Source organism: Quercus lobata, chromosome 7 (assembly GCF_001633185.2).
Source record: "Quercus lobata isolate SW786 chromosome 7, ValleyOak3.0 Primary Assembly, whole genome shotgun sequence".
NCBI lineage: Eukaryota > Viridiplantae > Streptophyta > Magnoliopsida > Fagales > Fagaceae > Quercus > Quercus lobata.
In genome coordinates, this window is record NC_044910.1 from 41,152,015 (window position 1) to 41,171,585 (window position 19,571).

Sequence of the window (19,571 nt, forward strand, 5' to 3'; positions counted from 1 at the left end):
ATTTTGGACTTAATTGACATTAACTCAAAGCTCAAAAAAAAAGTTAATGGAATTTACCCATATTTAAAGAAGAAGAGCTCTGGTACCTCTAGTAAGAGACCTTATAAATGAAGATACCAACAATGGACCACTGCAGGATGTGGCTTTGTGGTAGGAGTTCTCGTATCGATTCATATGATACTTGGCAGAAATTAAACAGTTTAAATAGTGACATTTGAATAAATGTGTTGTGCTCATAATGATAGCTGCATTAAGACCTTGGTGGTAAACATGGTTCTATCCATTTTCATCACGTAATGAGAAGTTGATGAATAATGAATCCACGTCACCTTTTTCATTCAGCAAATAAAAAAAGACACCAACAATGGGATAGGAAGCTAGTACACTATTTTTGAACGAGGGGCTATAGAAGATATCTTAAGAATTCATCCTGGCAATGTAAGTTCGCAGAATAGGTTGATATGGAAAGAAGATAAGGGTATGTGCTTTCTCAGTAAAACAGGGTTGCAGTATACCTTCAAATTGGTAGAGTGGGGAACATCGACCAAACATTCTTCCTACCTGTGCTAACCTATGCCAGGAAGAAAAAAAATCAGCACGGATCCAATATTACTATCTGTTGCTAACATTCCTATGGGATTTACCCTTTCACAAGAAACGTATGAGCTCTAGTTAGAGGTAAACTACAAAATGTGTATTAGGTGATCGAGATTTCATAGTCTAGCACAAGAAATGGTTGAGAAGTTGTTTTTGCATGAGACATTTGACCTATTTGCTTTAGGTATGTCATGGTTGAGTTGTTTTCTTGTGGGAAACATGACACGAATTTAGCTGGTGGTTGTGCATATGTCTCCCTATTAGCCAAAATGTTTGAATCTTCCATTTTAGGGTCCTATTGCTGTATATATTTAATTTTTAAATAAGATTTCTATCTTCAGTTTAAAAAAAATAAAAATAAAAAAATAAAAAATAAAAAAATAAAAAATAAAAAGAAGAAGAGAAATAGGAATAGGGAGAATTATTATTATTATTGGGAATTATATTAGGCCTTATTAATATACTAAGGCATTAGGAAGGGCACATAAAGTGCAAGATCGAAATAGAAAATTTGCGTTGAATAGGTGATCCTCCGGAACACTACATGTCTTATCATAAGAGTATTCACATTTATTAATCAATAGTTCATTAAATCATTTAAATAAATAACACAACTATTAAGTAAGTCATGTGATTAAAAATATAAATGAATTAGCTTTCAAAATATCCTGTAAAGAGTTGAATAAATTTTAAATTTATCATCTTTTAGGTGCTCTTTCGCATTCAATAAGTCATAGTTTAACATCTTCATCACTTAAAACTAAAAGGTAATTTCACACCAAAATTTTGAACTGTTGTAATTAAAAACATAACTAAAGTCAAAATTGTAAACTGTATTTAGGAATTTACTCAATTTTTGTTAACAAGTGCTTGTGGATCCATCATTTGAAAATAGTTTGCTATTTTTAATAGGTTTTTAAAGAGAACATCCAGAAGTTGTAATTTTTCAAAAATAGTTTTTATTTTTAATTTAGTAAAATCAATTTTTACCTTAATTTTGGTATAGTTATTGAAAGCCCTCATTGACTTTTCTTCTCAATTATCACCAAAAATATTTTTAAAAATAAGTACTATTTGATAATGTTCTCCTTCTCCTTATCAAATTTGCCCAAAAAAAAAAAAAAAAAAACATAAAACAAAGTATAGATGCGCGTAGGAATTAGGAAAACAAGGAATGTACGTAAAACAAAAAGGTTGTCGTTGACGAGATACAACTCTAGAAGTTTAGAAGCGAATGAGATTTTCATTTCATAGCTTCGTTTCATAAATTCTGCGACTTCCACTTCCATGGACCAAACTCGCAAGCATCAGGTACACTACACACTCTCTCTCTCTCTCTCTCTCAGTTTCTTTATTTCTTTCGTTTTGTTAATCAACCAACCCATCAATCTTCTCGAGCTCCATGTCTTTTTTTAAATTTTTCCAAAATTCACTCTTTTTTCAATTAACTTGTTCTGAAATAAAGCGTTTTTGATCGTAATTCGTGATGATCAGCGCGCACTACTGCTGTTTCTTCTTTAATTTCCATTACCCACTTGGTTTTTATTACTGGGTATGTGTTTGTTTCCTTAGAAATTGTGGAATCACAGAAATTGATAAATCTTCATGTTTAATCATTTAGGATTAGAGAAATCGGATACAACTAACTGACATATTTGACTTCATCTTTGCATTCCCTGCAGACCAAAATAACATGGGAACACATTACACATAAATCATCATAATTCTGTTACTTTTGTGTGTGTGGTTTCTTATTTGGTTCCTCATTGATCACTGAGCAATTTGAATTATAGTTTTGAATTTTCATATATTTCACTGTTGGTGTTTATGGGGTTGATCAGGTATCATTGAGGGGAGCGAGTGTGAAGGAGATTACAAGGGATGCTCTTCTTGAGAAGGTATCTCAGGAAAGAGAGCTACGCAATTATGCCAGACGAGCTACCGCTGCTGCTCTCTTTATTCAGGTGCATTTCTATTTACCTTTTAATCATTATTATTATTATTAGTAATAATGAGTTTCATTAAGAAAGGGCAAGAAAGGGTGCAACCCCAATACATGGGATGTATAGTAGAGATTTTACCTTTTAATCATTAATTTGGTCCCTTGACTCTATTCCTGCTTTTGGTGGCATGGAACACATACTGTTATTGGATGAATGACTTATATGATAAAACAGGACCAAAAAAAAAGTCTTCATTGTTTATGAAGTTCAGCATTCCACAATGCAATTTCCCATTAAAAACCCAAGAGAGTAAGACTAAGGTTGTTATGCCAATACTCTTAGGTTTATAAGGCTTTGATTTTTTCTTCTACAAGAAAATTCAATAAAATAAAGGACAACTGTTAGTTTTTTGTATAATATTGCATTCACAACACCAACATCATAGATGAGGCTGTAGAAAAATTGGATCCATCACTGTAATAATTGGGATAACTCATTTGTGCAAATTTATAAAATCCCCCACTTCAATTTTTTTTATTGATGTAAGTTGTGATTCTTGTATATCCCATGAATTGCCCACTCTTAAAGATGAATTGTTCATTAAGGACTATGAAAAATGCAAATGGAACCATAAAAAATTTTGTGGGGAAACCAAACTGACCCCCCGATTTGCTCTTGAAGCCCCAATTTGTGTCAAATCTAGCTAATAGCTATAGTTGAAAAGTGAGAAAATGACCTGGTTTCTTTGCCTTCATAGAGAGTCTGGAGGCGCTACAAGGTTACAAAGGCGGTTGCTTTGCAGCTTCAAGAAGAATGGGAGATTTTTTTGAATCGTAATGCTGGTGTGATGACAGGAACATGGATTTCAAATGCTGTGCTGAGACCTTTTCTTTTTTTTACTGCATGTTTGTCAGTCCAGCGTCAGAAGATCCAAGTCAGAGATATAGATTGTATGCAAAAATGCTTTAGAATTCTGTTGGAAAGCTTGAACTCAACTGGTATGCCAATTCCCTAAATCTTATCTACTGAATTTATTGGTTATGGCTTCAGATGCTTAACTTTATTTTTAACTGTGTTCTCCTTACCAGTTGTTGAGTTGAAAATTCCAATAACTTCATTAAAAGCTGTTACATGTTGTGGGGTTCTTTCATCATTTGGTCATCACATGGGTCTTGGATATCAAGTCTGAAATGAGTTAAACAATGAAAAGGCTGTTGGATCCCTTTTTGTCTCAGCTACCAATGTGGAAACTTGTTTTTTGAAAATGAAAGCCTTTCATACTATGCACTCTTTGGAGTCTTACTGTAGAGAGCTGCAGATATTTAACCTTGACAGACCTCTACTCTTTGCCCTTTAGGCCCAGATTAAATTCGGTTGTCATGGATTAACCCAATTTTTTAACATTCTTTGTTTTTCCTCAAGTACCAAAGCAATAATTTCTTCTCCCATTGAATTTTCTATTAAACCCAAAGTTATGAATTTTACCCTAATTCTGATTTTCTGGGGATCATTTGAAGAAGTTATTTGTCTGGAGAAGTCACTTTCAGACCCCATTAGAGCTTGTAATAGACGATGCCCAATCGGGACAAATATAAATTAATTATTGGGTATTAAACTGGACCTATTTCTCTAATTTTAGTATGAAAAAATTGCATTTGTGTTAAACGTTTTTTTGGGTGGTTTTTGTGAAGTTTCCAAACTAAAGCTCTATGAATCCAAATATGTTGGAATATTCACATGTGAGTAGTGTGGTTGGTTAAGTAATAAAGTCCCACATTGGATACTAATGAGAAGAGTGAGTGGTTATTATAACATAGTTGAGCTCATACCTATTGGGCTTAAGCCTTTTGGGTTAAATTGGTGTCCCTATATGTTATATTAACTACTCAATGAGCCTCCTTGTGCTGTTTCTCTCCCCAACAAAATAAATGGTTTTTTTTTTAAGCCAGTTGCTTTATTAATATTGTTTTCTGCTATTATTCCTTGCTTCATTTATCTGTTTTATTAATAATTTTGGTGTCCCTGAATTCTTAAAAGGCACCTGCTTAATGCCCCACAGTCCTTTTTATTTTCTTTATTATTTTATTTTAATATGCCACTATTTGGTATATAGCTGAAAATTTTATATTTTTATGGTCCAGATATAAAGGAAAACTTTTGCTTCTTGGCCACCAATACCCTTGAAGAGAGAAGAGTATGGGCTTTTCAAACACAGAAGCTTATTTCTCTCTGCCTATTTATTCTTTCAGAGTTTAATAAATCCCACACAGGGGGTCAAGATATCATTGTTCTTACCTCCTTAGCAATGCGTCTGGTTGTTTTCCTTACTGATCTGAAAGGGTGGAAAAGCATTACTGCTGATAATCGTCAGGATGCAGATATAGCAGTGAAGGATTTAATTTGTTTTATGGGGAGTAGTAAAAGTGGTATTTACATATCTATTAGAAGATATATTAATACATTGGACGTTTCTTTTTCTTCACAAATAAACAGTATTGCCCAGACAGATGATAAAATTTTGATCACTGCAAGTGCAATAACTTTAGCTCTACGCCCTTTTCACATGACAAACTCAGATACAGATGGCCAAGTCATGTTGGATGTACATAATGCTGCTGAGCAGTACTGTGTGTTTCTAGTTACAATTCCTTGGCTTGTTCAACGTCTGCCAGCTGTTCTTGTACCTGCTCTAAAGCACAAGTCTATTTTGTCACCATGCTTCCTGACTATACTGGTAAGGCTCATTAGATTTGGAAGAAAGAAAAATTCTGTGATATATATATCATGTACAGATGTACTTATGTTGATACTTATCCATATTGCATTATATTTAAGTAATTGCTGCAAACTGATCTGTAGCTGAGACCGTGATTATAGAGGTATTATTTTTATGGAACTTTTGATTTTATAAATAAGCTATGTGATAAATTTATTTTCTACAACAAGAAGGAAGATATGATATGCACTACCATTTGCTAGTCAAATTTTAAAACTGCCGCGAAAGAGATTCCTTAAAAACTAGTCACCCTACTTATTTGCCTTAAATTTTGTAAATATTATACAAACTGACATTTTGAAATGAGACTATTTCTATACTGTGGCTTTTCTTGGCACTTTATGTGTCATATACGTGTGTGTGTGTGTGTGTGTGTGGAAATTATTTGCCTATTGATGTCCAAGTGCCTCAATGCCCTCGCTTGGGTCATTTAGTATTTTGGAAACGAGATTTGCATTTAAAAGCTTGTGTTATATATTGCTTTGCTTCAATCAATGTGTATTTTTTTTTTTTTTTTTTTTATGTTGATATTGCAATAATTTCTATTTTATAATTGGGGAGCATTATTCTTCAATTATCCTCAAGTCAATTAAATCTTAATTTTCTCGTTGATATAAGTTCTTACATTTTAGTATGATTCAAACATGTGGGGACTGATCAAACTATGGCAGGCGTTGGCAGATCTTGAAAGAGAAAATTTTAACTGAGATGTCGGTGATGGATCAGTCAGAAATTCATTCTTCTTCCAAGGTCATTCCACCGGTTGGTTGGGCTCTTTCAAACATTATATGCCTAGCAACAAGGAGTGAGAATGATTCTGTGGATCCTGGCAGGTTTATTCAAGGTTTAGACTATGCATCATACGTCCACGTTGTTATCACTCTTGCAGAAAACTTCCTGGGTTGGCTTGAGAATGTAGAATGGATGAGGAAGGAGAAGCAGGATGACCTAATTGATGTATCTGCAGAGCCCATTGATACAATTTTGCACGAAACTGAGAGGATGCATGGTTCCTTAAAGATGTCATATATGGATATGTTCAGGCCTATATGTCAGCAGTGGCATCTTAAAAGTCTTCTGGCAATCATAGACATGGATTCCCATACTCAGAGTGCTGAGACTGTGCCACCAAACAATATAGAATGCTTGAGGAAGTTTGAACTGCTTGATATTGCATATTTTTACTCATACATGCTTAGAATATTTACAGTCTTTAATCCCACATTTGGCTCGTTGCCCGTTCTTAACATGCTGTCTTTTACTCCTGGATTTCTTGTAAATCTGTGGGGAAATTTGGAAAGTATTCTTTTTCCTGTAAGCAATCGCATTACTGAAAATAATCATTATCTTTACGCTGGTAAGAGTTCAGCAAAAGAAAAAGGTGGAGTTTTTGTGAAAAAGCAAAAGGGTGCCAATAAGGATGGTGCTAATAAGTGGGTCAATGTACTAAATAAATTTACTGGTAAGTCACAAGCAGACGATGATTGTAGAGATTTAATTGATGGTCTTCCTAGTCCTAGCCCAGTTAATGAGGACTCTTGTGATGTATGGGACATAGAACCTTTGAGGTGTGGTCCACAAGGTATTTCAAAAGATATGACATGTCTGCTTCATCTCTTCTGTGCCACGTATTCTCACCTGCTGCTAATTCTCGATGACATTGAGTTCTATGAAAAACAGGTAAAAGCTTTTTAGAAATTTTTTATGGTCCTCTTGAATTTGTGGATGATACTTATTTTAGCATTTCATGACTTGAACCAGGTTCCATTCACACTGGAGCAGCAACAAAGAATTGCTTCAGTGCTCAATACACTAGTGTATAATGGCTTGTCTAATGCAATTGGTCGGCAGACTAGACCTCTTATGGAATCTGCAATCAGATGCTTGCACTTAATGTATGAAAGAGACTGCAGGCACCAGTTTTGCCCCCCAGTTTTGTGGCTTTCACCTGCTACAAAAAACCGGCCTCCAATTGCAGTAGCTGCCAGAACTCATGAAGTTTTTTCAGCTAATTTAAGAGCAGATGATGCTTTGACTAGTCGTAGCATGGGTTCTATTATCACTACTACTCCACATGTATTTCCTTTTGAAGAAAGGTAGGAACATAATTACTACAATGACTATTGCTGTTCTGCAAGCTTCACAACTAGAGTTCTATATGTTTGTGGCCACCCTTTTCAGCTCTCAATTTTTTGTGGTTCTCAATTTTTTTTTACTGATTAGTCATTCTTTCTATTTCTGTTCCAATCTACTTTTCTTCATTATTACAGTCTCTCTCTCAGAAAAGACCTGCCAAATCCCTTGAAATCAACTTTTATATTGCTGGAAATGGAGTCTCTAAATGCATGCACAGAAACGACAACAAGAAATCCACTATTTTCTTTTTTTTTTTTTGATAGGTTCCACTATTTTCTTATAGTGTAATGTGTCTCTGAAGACCAATTAAGTTTGACAGTCATACTCCTTCTTGTTGCATATGATTTTTACTTGTATGAGGTTGTGGATTGTAATATGTCATAGCTTTTTTTTTTGTGATAATATAATGTGTAATAGCTTTTGACAAACCAGTTTTCTCTTTGGATATCTCAAAATTTTAGAATATAAACATGAAATCCAGCTTTTGGACACTTTGTAAGTTGCTACCAAAGATTATGGTGAACCTTGCTAAAATGGATTCCCTGTTTGTGGAGCATATGTGCATGTGTTCTTATGTGTGAGTGTGTGTAGGTTTAATCATCTAGGAAGGAATCATTCTTTAATCTTATGTTTCGTGGTTGCAAGCACACATGTGGGGTTGCATGAACATGGGTGGGCTTTTGGGTTAGTGTGCCATGGCAAGCATGCAAACACATGAATATAGATATGGATGTGGGATCGAGGGTTGCATGAGTGTTGGTGGGTAGGTTTATGGGTGTTATGAGGAGGGCACACGTGCATGCATGTAGGATGTATGGGCATGTGTGTGTGTATTTGTGCATTTCCTATTTGCCAAGTCCTTACCCCCCCCCCCCCCCACCACACACCAGGTTTCCCTTCCCCCGGAGGAAGTGGATGCCAATTAGCTAGCTGTTTCATCACACCTTTTTGCTAACTATTAGCTTTTGAGGTTTGTGTTTTTCTTTCCTATTGATATTAAATATAAGAAACTAATCTATCCGTTACAATTATGTTCAAACTTAGAAGTATAACAAAAGATGCTACTTGACATGGTTTCCATCTTGGCAGAGTTGAGATGTTTAGAGAGTTCATCAAGATGGATAAAGCCTCCCGGAAAATGGCTGGTGAAGTTTCTGGACCTGGTTCACAATCGGTTGAGATAGTAGTTCGTCGGGATCGTATTGTTGAAGACGGATTTCAGCAATTAAATTCCCTGGGGTCAAGGTTGAAGTCATCCATCCATGTTTCATTTGTTAGTGAATGTGGCCTCCCGGAGGCTGGTCTGGACTATGGTGGATTGTCTAAGGAGTTTTTAACTGATATATCAAAAGCAGCCTTTTCCCCTGAGTAAGTTTGAAACTATGTATAAACTATTTTTGTCTTTCTTACATTGTTATCTGCTTTTCCAGAAGTTAGCTACCTTTTTCGTTGTCTTAGGTATGGTCTATTCTCCCAAACCTCAACTTCAGATAGACTTTTAATTCCTAATGCATCTGCAAGATATCTAGAGAATGGTATCCAGTTGATTGAGTTCCTTGGAAGAGTTGTTGGTAAAGCTCTTTATGAAGGAATTTTACTAGATTACTCTTTTTCACATGTTTTTGTACAAAAGCTGCTGGGCCGATATAGCTTTCTTGATGAACTATCAACACTTGATCCAGAGCTCTACAGAAGTCTCATTTATGTGAAGGTAAAATCCCTTCTATTATAATATTTTATGTAAAAATGTAAATACATGCACACAGATGTTCTTTTCTCTTCTCCTTCAAATCCTTGCAGAAGCATTGATAAATAATTTGTATGACTATGAGCATGAAACTCTATAGAATTAGTGCTTGGTGGCTAGGTTGAAATATACAACTGAGCCTTGTGCTTCAGTTGCATTCCTAACAAGGTACGAGGAAATGTATTCATAGAATAACAAAGCTGATGTGCTTTATGGTGCTAATTGTTAGGCAACCTAGAATTAACAAGATGTGTCAAGTAGGAAGATTTTGGGGTGGATGCGTGTACTAGCTGTGGTAGATGATATATGAAGTTCACAACTTTCATGACAACTGAGGAAGGGAGCATTTGTTTGTGGCTATATGACTATTGATAGCGCAAATCAGAGTGTGTATCAGCTGGCAAGAAGAGATTGATGATACAAAGATGACGTTTTAAATTATAAAGAACTTCACCATCTACTGGAATGTGGTCTTTCGCAATTCAAATTATTGAGACAAGAATTATTTTGTTCTCTCTATCTTTTTTTCCCCCCTGAAATAAGTTGAACAAGATTCTACATGTTTACTTGATGTGGCTAGCTCCTTCCCAAGCTATATGATAATTCTTTTAAATGTATCTTAGGACCAGATATTGTGAATCCCTTATTATATAAAATTTTTATTTATATATGGTAATGAGAGATGAGGAAATAGAGTGCAGGAATGGAGGATGAAGAATTTAATTATTAGAGAAGAGAGGTGAAGAGAAGATAAGAGAAGTCAAAAGAGAGGATAATTGAGAAAAAGAGAGAAAGAGAAGCGGTTGGGGGGGAGGCAACTATCTTCCAATATTCTTCTATGAGCCCCTCTATTTAACATATTAAGACTTGGATTTCCACTTTTAATAGTGCCATGTCATCCACTGTGGATCACACATCAAACTATTAGAATCCTTCCTGCATCATGACCAGTAAGGCATTATTGATTGCTTGGTTGAGCCCACTGAAGGTGGGCAGTCTCTCATTTCGTAATTATTTGGATGTTCTATATGAGTGGGGTTGGGCTTGGGGATTTACACATTATACTTCTGTTGTTGAGTTTCTTAATTCTCTTAGTTTTTCTATTTGATTATTTGTAATTCATTTTGATTCTTTGAGTTCATCATCATGAACATGAAGTAATGATCTTTTTCAATAAAATTCCAATCTTACTTTTTAAAATTAGATGTTTTCTGTCTTTTATGCCTGCAGCATTATGATGGTGATGTCAAGGAACTTGCCCTAGATTTCACAGTTACTGAAGAATCATTTGGCCAATGGCATGTTATAGAGCTTAAAGCTGGTGGCAAGGATGCCTCTGTGACAAATGAGAACAAGATGCAGTATGTTCATGCAATTGCAGATTATAAACTTAACCGACAGGTCTGTCATAGATACTGCATGATGTATGGAAACATATCTTCTTGACTATGAATTTACCTTGTTTTTAATAATTTGCAGATATTGCCCTTTTCAAATGCATTCTATAGAGGGTTGATTGATCTTATATCACCATCTTGGTTGAAGTTATTTAATGCAAGTGAATTCAATCAGGTATTTTGAATCTATATGTGCATTTAATACTTTTCTATCAGATGATCTTTAGCTGCTGGATATGGTTCTGTATGAATCAATATGAGATCACTTGCTTCATTTGTCATCCCATGTGCACTGCAATCCTAGGCTTAATGCAATAATTAAGTCCGACAGTTAGGTGGATAATCTATTCCGGTCTGAAGTCTCAGATCTTTCTTGTTACTTTCTGAGGTTTACATAGTGTGCTGTTTAGTTTTGTTTGAAAATATTATCAATGGAATTTTGAGAAAGATTTTAGCCTTTGAATGAGCAAGTATTTGATGGATTTTTTATAAACAGAGATACCCTTAAACCCTGGTTAATGAGAAAGAAAATTACTGAGTTTTCTTGTTGAATTGCTTTCTATAAATTGGCACTTCAGTTCATATGACTTGATAATATCATTGGATGACTTCATTGGCGTTTCCCAATTAATGATTCCTTATGTTTTCAAAATCTCTCCCCAAAACCTTTTTCTTCTTAAATGACTCTGGGTTTCGTTTAACAAACTTTTCAGAAGTTCATTTCATTGGTCAAATGCTGATCCTGCATAATTACCATATGCAGTTGCTTTCAGGTGGAAACCATGATATTGACGTTGATGATTTAAGAAATAACACACGATACTCTGGTGGTTACTCTCAGGGAAGCCGGACAATTAAAATCTTTTGGGAGGTATTTGACTTCAGAATGGAATTTGAATGAGCTGATTTTTCTTTTGTTTGTTTTCTTACGTTCACATTTTTCTTAGTCTTCCATGCTACCTATATTCCAGTTCATATTTGATGTTTCATGTACTTCCAACCCTGTATTAGCAACCTCCTCATGTCTGTGCACAAATAGTCATTTTTAAGGAAGGAGAAAGAATTAGGTATATAGTTTTTTTTTCCCTTTTTGCTCATTAGAGAAAGTAAGGGACCCAACCGGTATTAACAACTAGATTTTAACTTCTATGGTTGACTAGTAAACACTAATTTTCTCTCCATTGTTGGATATGCTTGACTTTGATTCTAATAGATATGCAGGTCAGCGAAAAAGTAAAGATACAGTGGGAATTTATATGGAAGGCTCCAAAATCAAACCTACCCCTTCAGCTATGAGGAAATGATGAATTTAATCATTATTCCAACACTCCCCCTTAATAAATGGGGCCCTACACATGAAACTCATGTTTTGGGCCCCATTTTTGAAGTTTTTTTTTTTTGGTCGGCCCAAGCTATCTGATCTATAAGCTTATGCACACCAACTAGCATATATATTGGTCCTCTTTGTTTGGATAATGTTTAATGAATTAAAACTTCTAAATTATGCTCGCCTGTATCGGAAAATTTATTCCTTTCTATAAAACTTGTAATAATGCATAATTAGTTCTTGTCTGCATGACCAGGCAGGAATTTTGCCATGCTATAATCCAATTATTGGATTTTAGATATCTTTCTTTTTTGAATTCCAGATTTGCTCATATCTCTAAATTTCTAGTTTACACAATGTCTCCATGCTGGTGTCGTTCTTTTATTTCACTTCATGCTTTGAATTCCCTTCACCCTGCATTTAAGTTGATTCTTTTTGTATTCTTGTCTTAAAGGTGGACCTTGGTTAGGGAATTCTATAATCTTTTTTATGTTTCCATTGAGTTTCTCCTGATTATCGTGTCACAGGTTATTCGAGAATTTGAACCAATGGAACGTTGTATGCTTCTTAAATTTGTGACCAGTTGTTCTCGAGCTCCCTTACTTGGGTTCAAACACTTACAGCCAACCTTTACTATCCATAAGGTATAATATTGATCATTCATTTTCTGCATATAATTTTACAAATTTATTTTTTCTAAATGATTCTGTCACCCTATTCCTCTTTGGTGTCTGCATTGAACATAATTAGGCATCTGTATGTACCCTTTTTAAATCTTCAGGTGCTCAAGATTGTTTTTGGCTTGCTTTTCACATTATTTTAACTGTGTTTTGGGTAGATGCATATTTAAGATTGATTACACTAGAAACCAAAAGGAGACTGAGATATTCTTTATTAAGGTCCAGAGTACCCAACCACCTTAAGTTTCTGTGAGAATAACTGTGTATGCTAATGGGGTGGCGGGGTCATGTGTGTAAGTTATAACTGCAACTATATTCATTGGAAACTATAAAAACCTAAGATTAATATTCATAGAAAATGTGCAATAAATAGGAGCACTTTACTTTCCATTGATTAGTAAGGGGTATGGCAGTTAGTACCATGTCTAAAATAATAAGTAGCCTCTTGTTCATCCCATGCATATCCTATTTCTCTCTCTCTCTCTCTCCACAGCGCATTCAATATCAGCTCCATTTTTCACTGGCAGCTCTATATTGAAACATATATTGAAGTAGGGGTGATTGGCACTAAACATCTTTAACCTGATTAAAGCTTTAACTTACAATTTTTTTTTTTTTTTTTTTTTTGGTTTTTGTGTTTTTTTCTCATAAGTTTTTATATAAATGGCATGAACAAGCATAACACTGTGGAGGTCAGATATGAGAAGTATTTTAGCCCTTTATAGTGTACCATGTGAGTGTCTCGTGAAAATTCTGAAGATACATTCAAGATGCATAATTGTTTGCTATGCCGACTTTGCCACTTAGGGCTTTGAAACACAGAATTAGTCACTTAGCTCTTAGGAATTTTGAATGTGAGAGTAGGACTTGTAATTTATATCAGACATACGGATTCTATTCCATACAGTGAGAATACTTCATGATTTGTATGTCATGATAGGACTTTGCTCATGCTGGACATTTTTTTCTTTGGAAAGAAAAGGAGAAGGGGGATGGGGGACCATTCATTGTGCTGTACAGCTGTTGCTGATCACAGGCACTTAAGTTATGGTTCTGGTCAGCACTGTAGCAGTTATTTAGGGGTATCGTTTTTGCTAGTAGAGCTAGGTTTTTTTTAGGATGTTTGACTTTCTATTTATTTTTATTTTAGCTAATGTGTATGGTTAGGATTAGATTTAGTTAAGGGCTGTGATTTAAAGTTACTAGGGTTTTAGGAATCAGTCCTCTTATACATAGAGTTTTATAACAGCTTTGTAAGACAAGAGGCAGTCCCTACTGTACTTCTTAGCTCCTGCAAAATAAGGGAAATGAGCAAATAATGGTAATTTCTAGAACTGTTGGATTCCTTTAGTTTGCCATAGTTTTGACCTTTGATCTCACTCCATCATGAAGTAATAAAGGGGTACTTCCCTTATAAGAGCTTCCGAACGACTGCAGCAGTACTGTGTTGTGGCTAGGTGATAGTTTCCCTTGTATAAAAGTTAGTTTTGGTGTATACACTGGTGTTCCACTTTTGCTAATAGGTGTTGTTACTTGTGCGTTGCAATCTATTCTTTTGATGAAATAAAATTTTCTCATTCATCTATAATAAAAAAAACGACAGCAGCGGAATGTAATCCAAAATTAGTTTATAGACTCAAACCTCAACCATTGTTAATGAGCTCTACCTCACACCATAGTAAGAGCAAGGTGGAAGATGAGGTTGTAGATTCAAGACCTACCAAATGAGTAACTTAACCCACCCAATCACACACCCCCCCCACCCCCAAAAAAAAAAAAAAACCAACTGTAGTCTGTCCAGAAGGAATTAAAAGGGTGTTGGGGAACTGGCAGCTCTTTCATGACAAATTTAACTACTCTAGATTTGAATAAAGGGGTACTTACCCAACAGCTGCCTACTTATTTTGGTTGTAAAGTCACCTATCCACTGTTTTGAAAGACTTCAGGTGGTTAATTAATGTTTTGTCTAGTATGGCATGCCTTTGTAGGCAGCTATTATGTTTTTGGTAATTTGTAGGTTTTACATTCTATTTAAATATTTGTAGGTTGTAATTCAAGGTACAAACATGATTGTCTTGTTTCTGTGACTCTTCTTACCCTTTGGTATTTTGTTTGATTGGGTTGACTTGCTTCATCCCCACAACCCTCCCCAAAAAAAAAAGTAAATGAAAAAAAGAGAAATGTGAAAAAATAAAAAAATAAAATAAAATCTAAGAATCATCATCATCAACAACAAAGCCTTAGGGGTCAGTCACATCATCACATGTATATTCCTAAAGAAGAAGACTAAGAAACAATAATCAAAAGAATGAGAAAGGAAAACTATCTCAATCTAATCGATCAAGAACTGCCCGGTATATGATGTTATATAGGTTTTTTTTTTAATAAATTATATGATCTTATATAGGTTGCATGTGATGTCCCTCTTTGGGCAACAATTGGAGGCCAGGATGTGGACCGGCTTCCATCAGCTTCGACCTGCTACAACACCCTCAAGGTACTATTGATAAGGCCAAAGTTGCCCGTTTTAATTTATTAGCATACATAGCAAAGCATTAATATAATTTTTTTTTAACTCCTTACTTTTATCTCATCCAACCACTAAATCATGTGCATGATTCTTTTTCCATTTGATCCTTGCAGCTTCCAACATACAAACGTCCAAGCACTTTAAGAGCAAAACTTCTTTATGCAATCAGTTCCAATGCAGGATTTGAACTTTCTTAGGGATCTGATTCAGGTCATTTTTATTTGCCTCTAGTTATATGGTGAAACTAAACTGGATTTGATTGCCATTGATTTTTAGGATTTTAAATGCCAAACAAAAAATTATCTTCAATTGGTTTATTTCGGATGCAAGTGTAATTTTTTCATCTTATCCATGCCTGATCTCTAACTTCAAACCTGAGGACCATTGGGGTTTACAATTTTATTTAAAAAATAAATAAAAATAACGCAATTTTGTGCATAAACAATATATATATATATATAGAGAGAGAGAGAGAGAGAGAGATGGGTTCAAGTTACACATTTTCTAAACCATTGGACGGTAAAAAAAAGACACTCATAAATGCTAATATTCTGATTAGTACCTCATTAATTATCCCTTATTTATTGCATTCCATACCTATCTCTTAACCTAAAAAAGTTGCTCTTGCATTCAGTAGAATCAGTACTGCAAGCCCCTTGAACATGTAGAACAGATTCACTGTCTCATCAGCAACACTGACGCACTGTTATCTGCCCTTCCGACAGTATGAAGAATCCCAATGATACCTTTGTAAGATCAGAACAAACCTAGGATCTTCAACCGGGGTCTGAGAATATTTTGAAGGCCAAGGAACCTTAAGGCCCACAATATGCAAGTCACATGGTAAGGGAGCAGCTAAAGGAGAGAAGGATCTTGGGAGTGGCTGCATTGATAAGTCCTGTGCCTTCTTCTAACGAATGCATGTAATGGATGGTTCAAATGAGCACCAACACGATGAGAAAGAAGAGAGGGGCTCAAGGGAAAAGGATTGGAAACCGAGCTTAGAGTGGTGGAAATGTTGGATTCCACAAGGATGTGGAAGACTACATTCATAGGACGATTATCCATCACTCCTTGCCCAATTGTCTCTTACCAATCGGCGGTCAAGCATAATCTCTAACCATCCCTCTTTATTTCAATAACTTAACTGGATTGTTTGGTCTTTTTTTCTTTTTCTTTTTTCTGCCGGCAACATGGTGGTGGAGTAAGAGACAGAGAGGCGTGCAGTGGAGGAATTTTTTTTTTTTTTTTTTTTGGTAAACGGTGGGAAAAAAAATTAGGGAGACACGTACACTTTTTTGTACTTTTTTAGGTTTAAAGATAGGTATGGAATGCAATAAATAAGGGATAATTAATGAGATATAAATCAAAATATTAGTATTAACGGGTGTCTTTTTTTACTATTGGATCTACTTAAATCCAATGGTTTAGAAAATGTGTAACTCTTTAGAGTTACACTAGGTGTAACTTGAACCCATCTCATATATATATATATATATATATAAAATTGTTTTAGGTTTTTTTGTTTTTCTGTTTTTCTTAAAGAATGCTAATATGTCACAGCTTGCATTCAATAGAATCAAGGATTTCCATGGCATGTTCTTTTCAACAACTTAGCCTGACTAAGTAGAGATAATATACTCAAAACCCAACATAGCAATTTATTTGTGTGAGGATTAACACATAAAACTGTTTACTAAAGGGCAACTACCAAGTGCGTTGCATCTGTAGCTAAGGTGTTTACTTACCTCACACCTCTAGGAGTAAAGAACTTAGAAACTAAAACTAGCATAAGACCTACATAACCTTCATAACGTCTACATATAATGTGTATACGATCACAAGAGTGCAATTGTTTGAGAGAGCATATTTTCATTGGCTTATTGGGCTTAAAAAATAAGCTGGGAAAAAGTACAGTTGTACCTAGAATGTTATGCATAAGCTAAATAAGTTAAATAAAACAGATTAATTTCATTCTACCACTCATTCAGACAAAAGTGTTGTCAGCATAGCTTTACTAGATGAGGGAGATTCCCTGCGAAAGTAGATCGCTAGCCAAGACCTTATTAGCGGCTTCAGAGGGATGGAATCCATCCCAAAACACATAATCTGTCGCATTGGAGCATGTCCCTGGTGACCTGGCATTGCAAAGCAGTGAGGTCTCCACTGTACCTGTTCCGCAGCAAGCTCTTCTTGATTCAAAAAACCCTGTGATCAGAGTAGACAAATCAGTACTAGTTTTTTCTTCATTGAGAAAGCGAAAGATTCCTAGTGAAAATTGAAGTTTTCTTTAATGCATAATAAGTTAATTGTGACCAAACAATGAAATTTAAGAAACTGATATATAGGAATGTTATATCACATGATATCTGCATGGTAGAACCTAATGGAAATTCGAGAATTTTCTGCCTATTCACTAGTCAATTTAGATGATTTATATGCCACTTCAACTTGCTACTCTTTTCAGAGTGTATTACTATTACCATTGTCAGCAGGCTTTGTAACCATATCTAACAGAGGCTGGTAGATATCAAACACCACGAGCTTGAGACCGGGAAGTTTTTTCTGCAAACTTTGAGATGTGCTGTTTATCTTTTTGTTGAATGAAATGGCATCTTTGTTCAATCTTTCAACACACTGATTGCTTCCTAAGCCAAAAAGCGTGATGGCTGCAGGCAAACACCCTGTTGGCGGTAGGCCTGTCACACCAATCCTCCTTGCCCCCAGTCCATAGAGGTTCTGTCATGATACTGCTCATGTTAGAAAAAAAGGAATTTGTTCTGGAGAAACCAAGGAGAAGAATTACTACTAGTTTCTCTTCTACATCAAATTTCTTTGAGGTTCCATGTATATTTCAACATTTATCATTATGGAATATTACTGTATCTTTTACTGTTAAAAGTGATTTTTTGTATAATATAGTTAAAGCCTAATTTTTTGTTAATGGAACATAAACTTTTCTGGGTCCTGACTTTTGAAGCATGAACCTCCAAGAATTTGGAGCCTCTGCATCAGCCTGTAATTTGGTTCGAGCCTCAAAAACTACTTATGGAAAATATTGCATGCCATCACCAGAGACGTGATATTATTGAAACTTCCACTGATTCTATTATTCTTGTACATTTGTTTGGTGTTTTGTTAGATTTTTAATTATCCATTAAGGACAAAACTTAGGCATAGTTGCTTAGGTAGTGTGCTAGGTTACCAAAGTAAATTCAATCATGTGAATTCAAGCATACTACATACACAATTGTATTGTAATGATATATCATGAGTACGATATGATATTTATAATGAATGAAGGGACCTGAATGAAGGTGGAGTAAGATCTGATGAGGATGTCTGAGAATTGATCAGGCGAGTATGCTCTATAAAGGAGGGGATTGATATAGTAGTTCTGAATGAAATCACTGCTTCCTGCACTCAGGAGGTGGATTGCACCAGAAAATATGGATTTGGCTTTGGCTGATCCAACCATGTTCACAACTTTGGTCTGGTATTCCTGGTAGTAATTCAACTGCTGGCTCAATGAAATGGCATGCTACAAAACCAAAAGCCACCAAAGAAAGTCATTTTAGTGCTTGTGTGTGTGTGGAGCAAGATACCCCAAAAAAGGTGTGCAGAGAGAGAGAGAGAGATTTGGTATCAGTGTTTACATATAGCTGGGCTGTACTGTCATAATAACCAGAAGAAGCTGAGGCAAAATTGGCTCCGGTCAAGAGGTTCTTGCCAGTGGCTTCCTGGCTAAGGTAAGCAGGTGGATATGAAGTGAAACCAAGGAACTCAGCTGTGCATCAAATAAATCAAGTAAATACATGAGGCTCATTAGAGAAGAAAAAGAAGAAGAGGAGGATTTGAACTGTTGATGTATCTTACCAGTAAAATCTGTGGCAAGCTTTCCATTGCAAAATCTTCCAGTGGGACTCTGATTAACAAAGTCTCTGCCATAAGGAGGAAAGTTTGCCTTGACCAGTGTATAAAGGTTGTTATTGTTTCCCACATCAACCACAGAGTCCCCAAATATGTTTAGTGCAGGAACAAGAGGATCCCCATGAGCTACTGAGAAAACCACTACAACAAGAAATGAACCCAAGAGACAACTTGAGAACCTCATTTTTTTTTTCTTTCCCTTGTTACAAAAATGAGAATCACTAGAGTAAGAGAGACTGAGAGAGTAAGAAAAGAAGAAAAAAATTTAGAGCATGGAAGTGTAGAGGAGGCAGGTGGAGGGGAATTTAAGAAGGGTAAGTCATGTGAGTAAATGGTCAAAGTGACATAATTGTCTGAGACACGTTTGGCACCTATATAGAGTCAGAGCATTCACGGTGAGCTCAACAAATCTCCAATTTTTTCTTTAAATTTTAGTTAGCCAAACCCTCTTTCTTTCTCTCTTTTTTTTTTATCCAATAAACTTATCAGCCCCTCAGCAAAATATTTG

General features: G+C 35.4%; 2 protein-coding genes and 1 pseudogene across 6 annotated transcripts; 1 reads left to right on the top strand and 2 right to left on the bottom strand.

Annotated features, from left to right (window-relative positions):
• The first annotated feature begins 1,733 nt into the window (after nucleotides 1–1,733).
• Nucleotides 1,734–18,233, top strand: LOC115953054 (E3 ubiquitin-protein ligase UPL7). Of its 5 annotated transcripts, none has more exons than XM_031070527.1 (15): nucleotides 1,734–1,908; nucleotides 2,439–2,561; nucleotides 3,298–3,538; nucleotides 4,682–5,274; nucleotides 5,998–6,996; nucleotides 7,078–7,412; nucleotides 8,542–8,820; nucleotides 8,911–9,163; nucleotides 10,430–10,600; nucleotides 10,679–10,771; nucleotides 11,360–11,467; nucleotides 12,451–12,567; nucleotides 15,011–15,100; nucleotides 15,247–15,343; nucleotides 17,601–18,233. In XM_031070527.1, exons 1-14 carry the CDS (start codon nucleotides 1,885–1,887, stop codon nucleotides 15,328–15,330), a joined length of 3,510 nt encoding a protein of 1,169 aa, XP_030926387.1. In that variant the 5' UTR covers nucleotides 1,734–1,884; the 3' UTR covers nucleotides 15,331–15,343; nucleotides 17,601–18,233. The 5 variants fall into 5 exon arrangements, with proteins under 5 accessions (XP_030926387.1, XP_030926388.1, XP_030926392.1 ...); XM_031070528.1 differs by having other exon boundaries at nucleotides 17,629–18,099; XM_031070532.1 differs by lacking the exon at nucleotides 17,601–18,233 and adding an exon at nucleotides 15,859–15,924.
• LOC115952055 lies at nucleotides 15,738–16,945 on the bottom strand (annotated as a pseudogene).
• Nucleotides 16,877–19,414, bottom strand: LOC115953057 (GDSL esterase/lipase At5g03820-like). Its single transcript, XM_031070534.1, has 5 exons — nucleotides 19,010–19,414; nucleotides 18,790–18,920; nucleotides 18,441–18,674; nucleotides 17,617–17,872; nucleotides 16,877–17,341 (listed from the first exon to the last, which is right to left on the bottom strand). Exons 1-5 carry the CDS (start codon nucleotides 19,245–19,247, stop codon nucleotides 17,151–17,153), a joined length of 1,050 nt encoding a protein of 349 aa, XP_030926394.1. The 5' UTR covers nucleotides 19,248–19,414; the 3' UTR covers nucleotides 16,877–17,150.
• Between the last annotated feature and the right edge of the window lie 157 nt (nucleotides 19,415–19,571).

Excerpts from the sequence above, each read along its gene's own strand:
- LOC115953054 (XM_031070527.1), top strand. The coding sequence starts at position 1,885 with ATGGACCAAACTCGCAAGCATCAG. Across the intron at positions 6,997-7,077 it reads TTGAGTTCTATGAAAAACAG|GTTCCATTCACACTGGAGCA; the intron begins GTAAAAGCTTTT and ends GACTTGAACCAG. Across the intron at positions 11,468-12,450 it reads CAATTAAAATCTTTTGGGAG|GTTATTCGAGAATTTGAACC; the intron begins GTATTTGACTTC and ends ATCGTGTCACAG.
- LOC115953057 (XM_031070534.1), bottom strand. The coding sequence starts at position 19,247 with ATGAGGTTCTCAAGTTGTCTCTTGGGTTCATTTCTTGTTGTAGTGGTT. Across the intron at positions 18,675-18,789 it reads ACAGTACAGCCCAGCTATAT|CATGCCATTTCATTGAGCCA; the intron begins GTAAACACTGAT and ends TTGGTTTTGTAG. Across the intron at positions 17,342-17,616 it reads TACAAAGCCTGCTGACAATG|GGTTTTTTGAATCAAGAAGA; the intron begins GTAATAGTAATA and ends CTCTGATCACAG.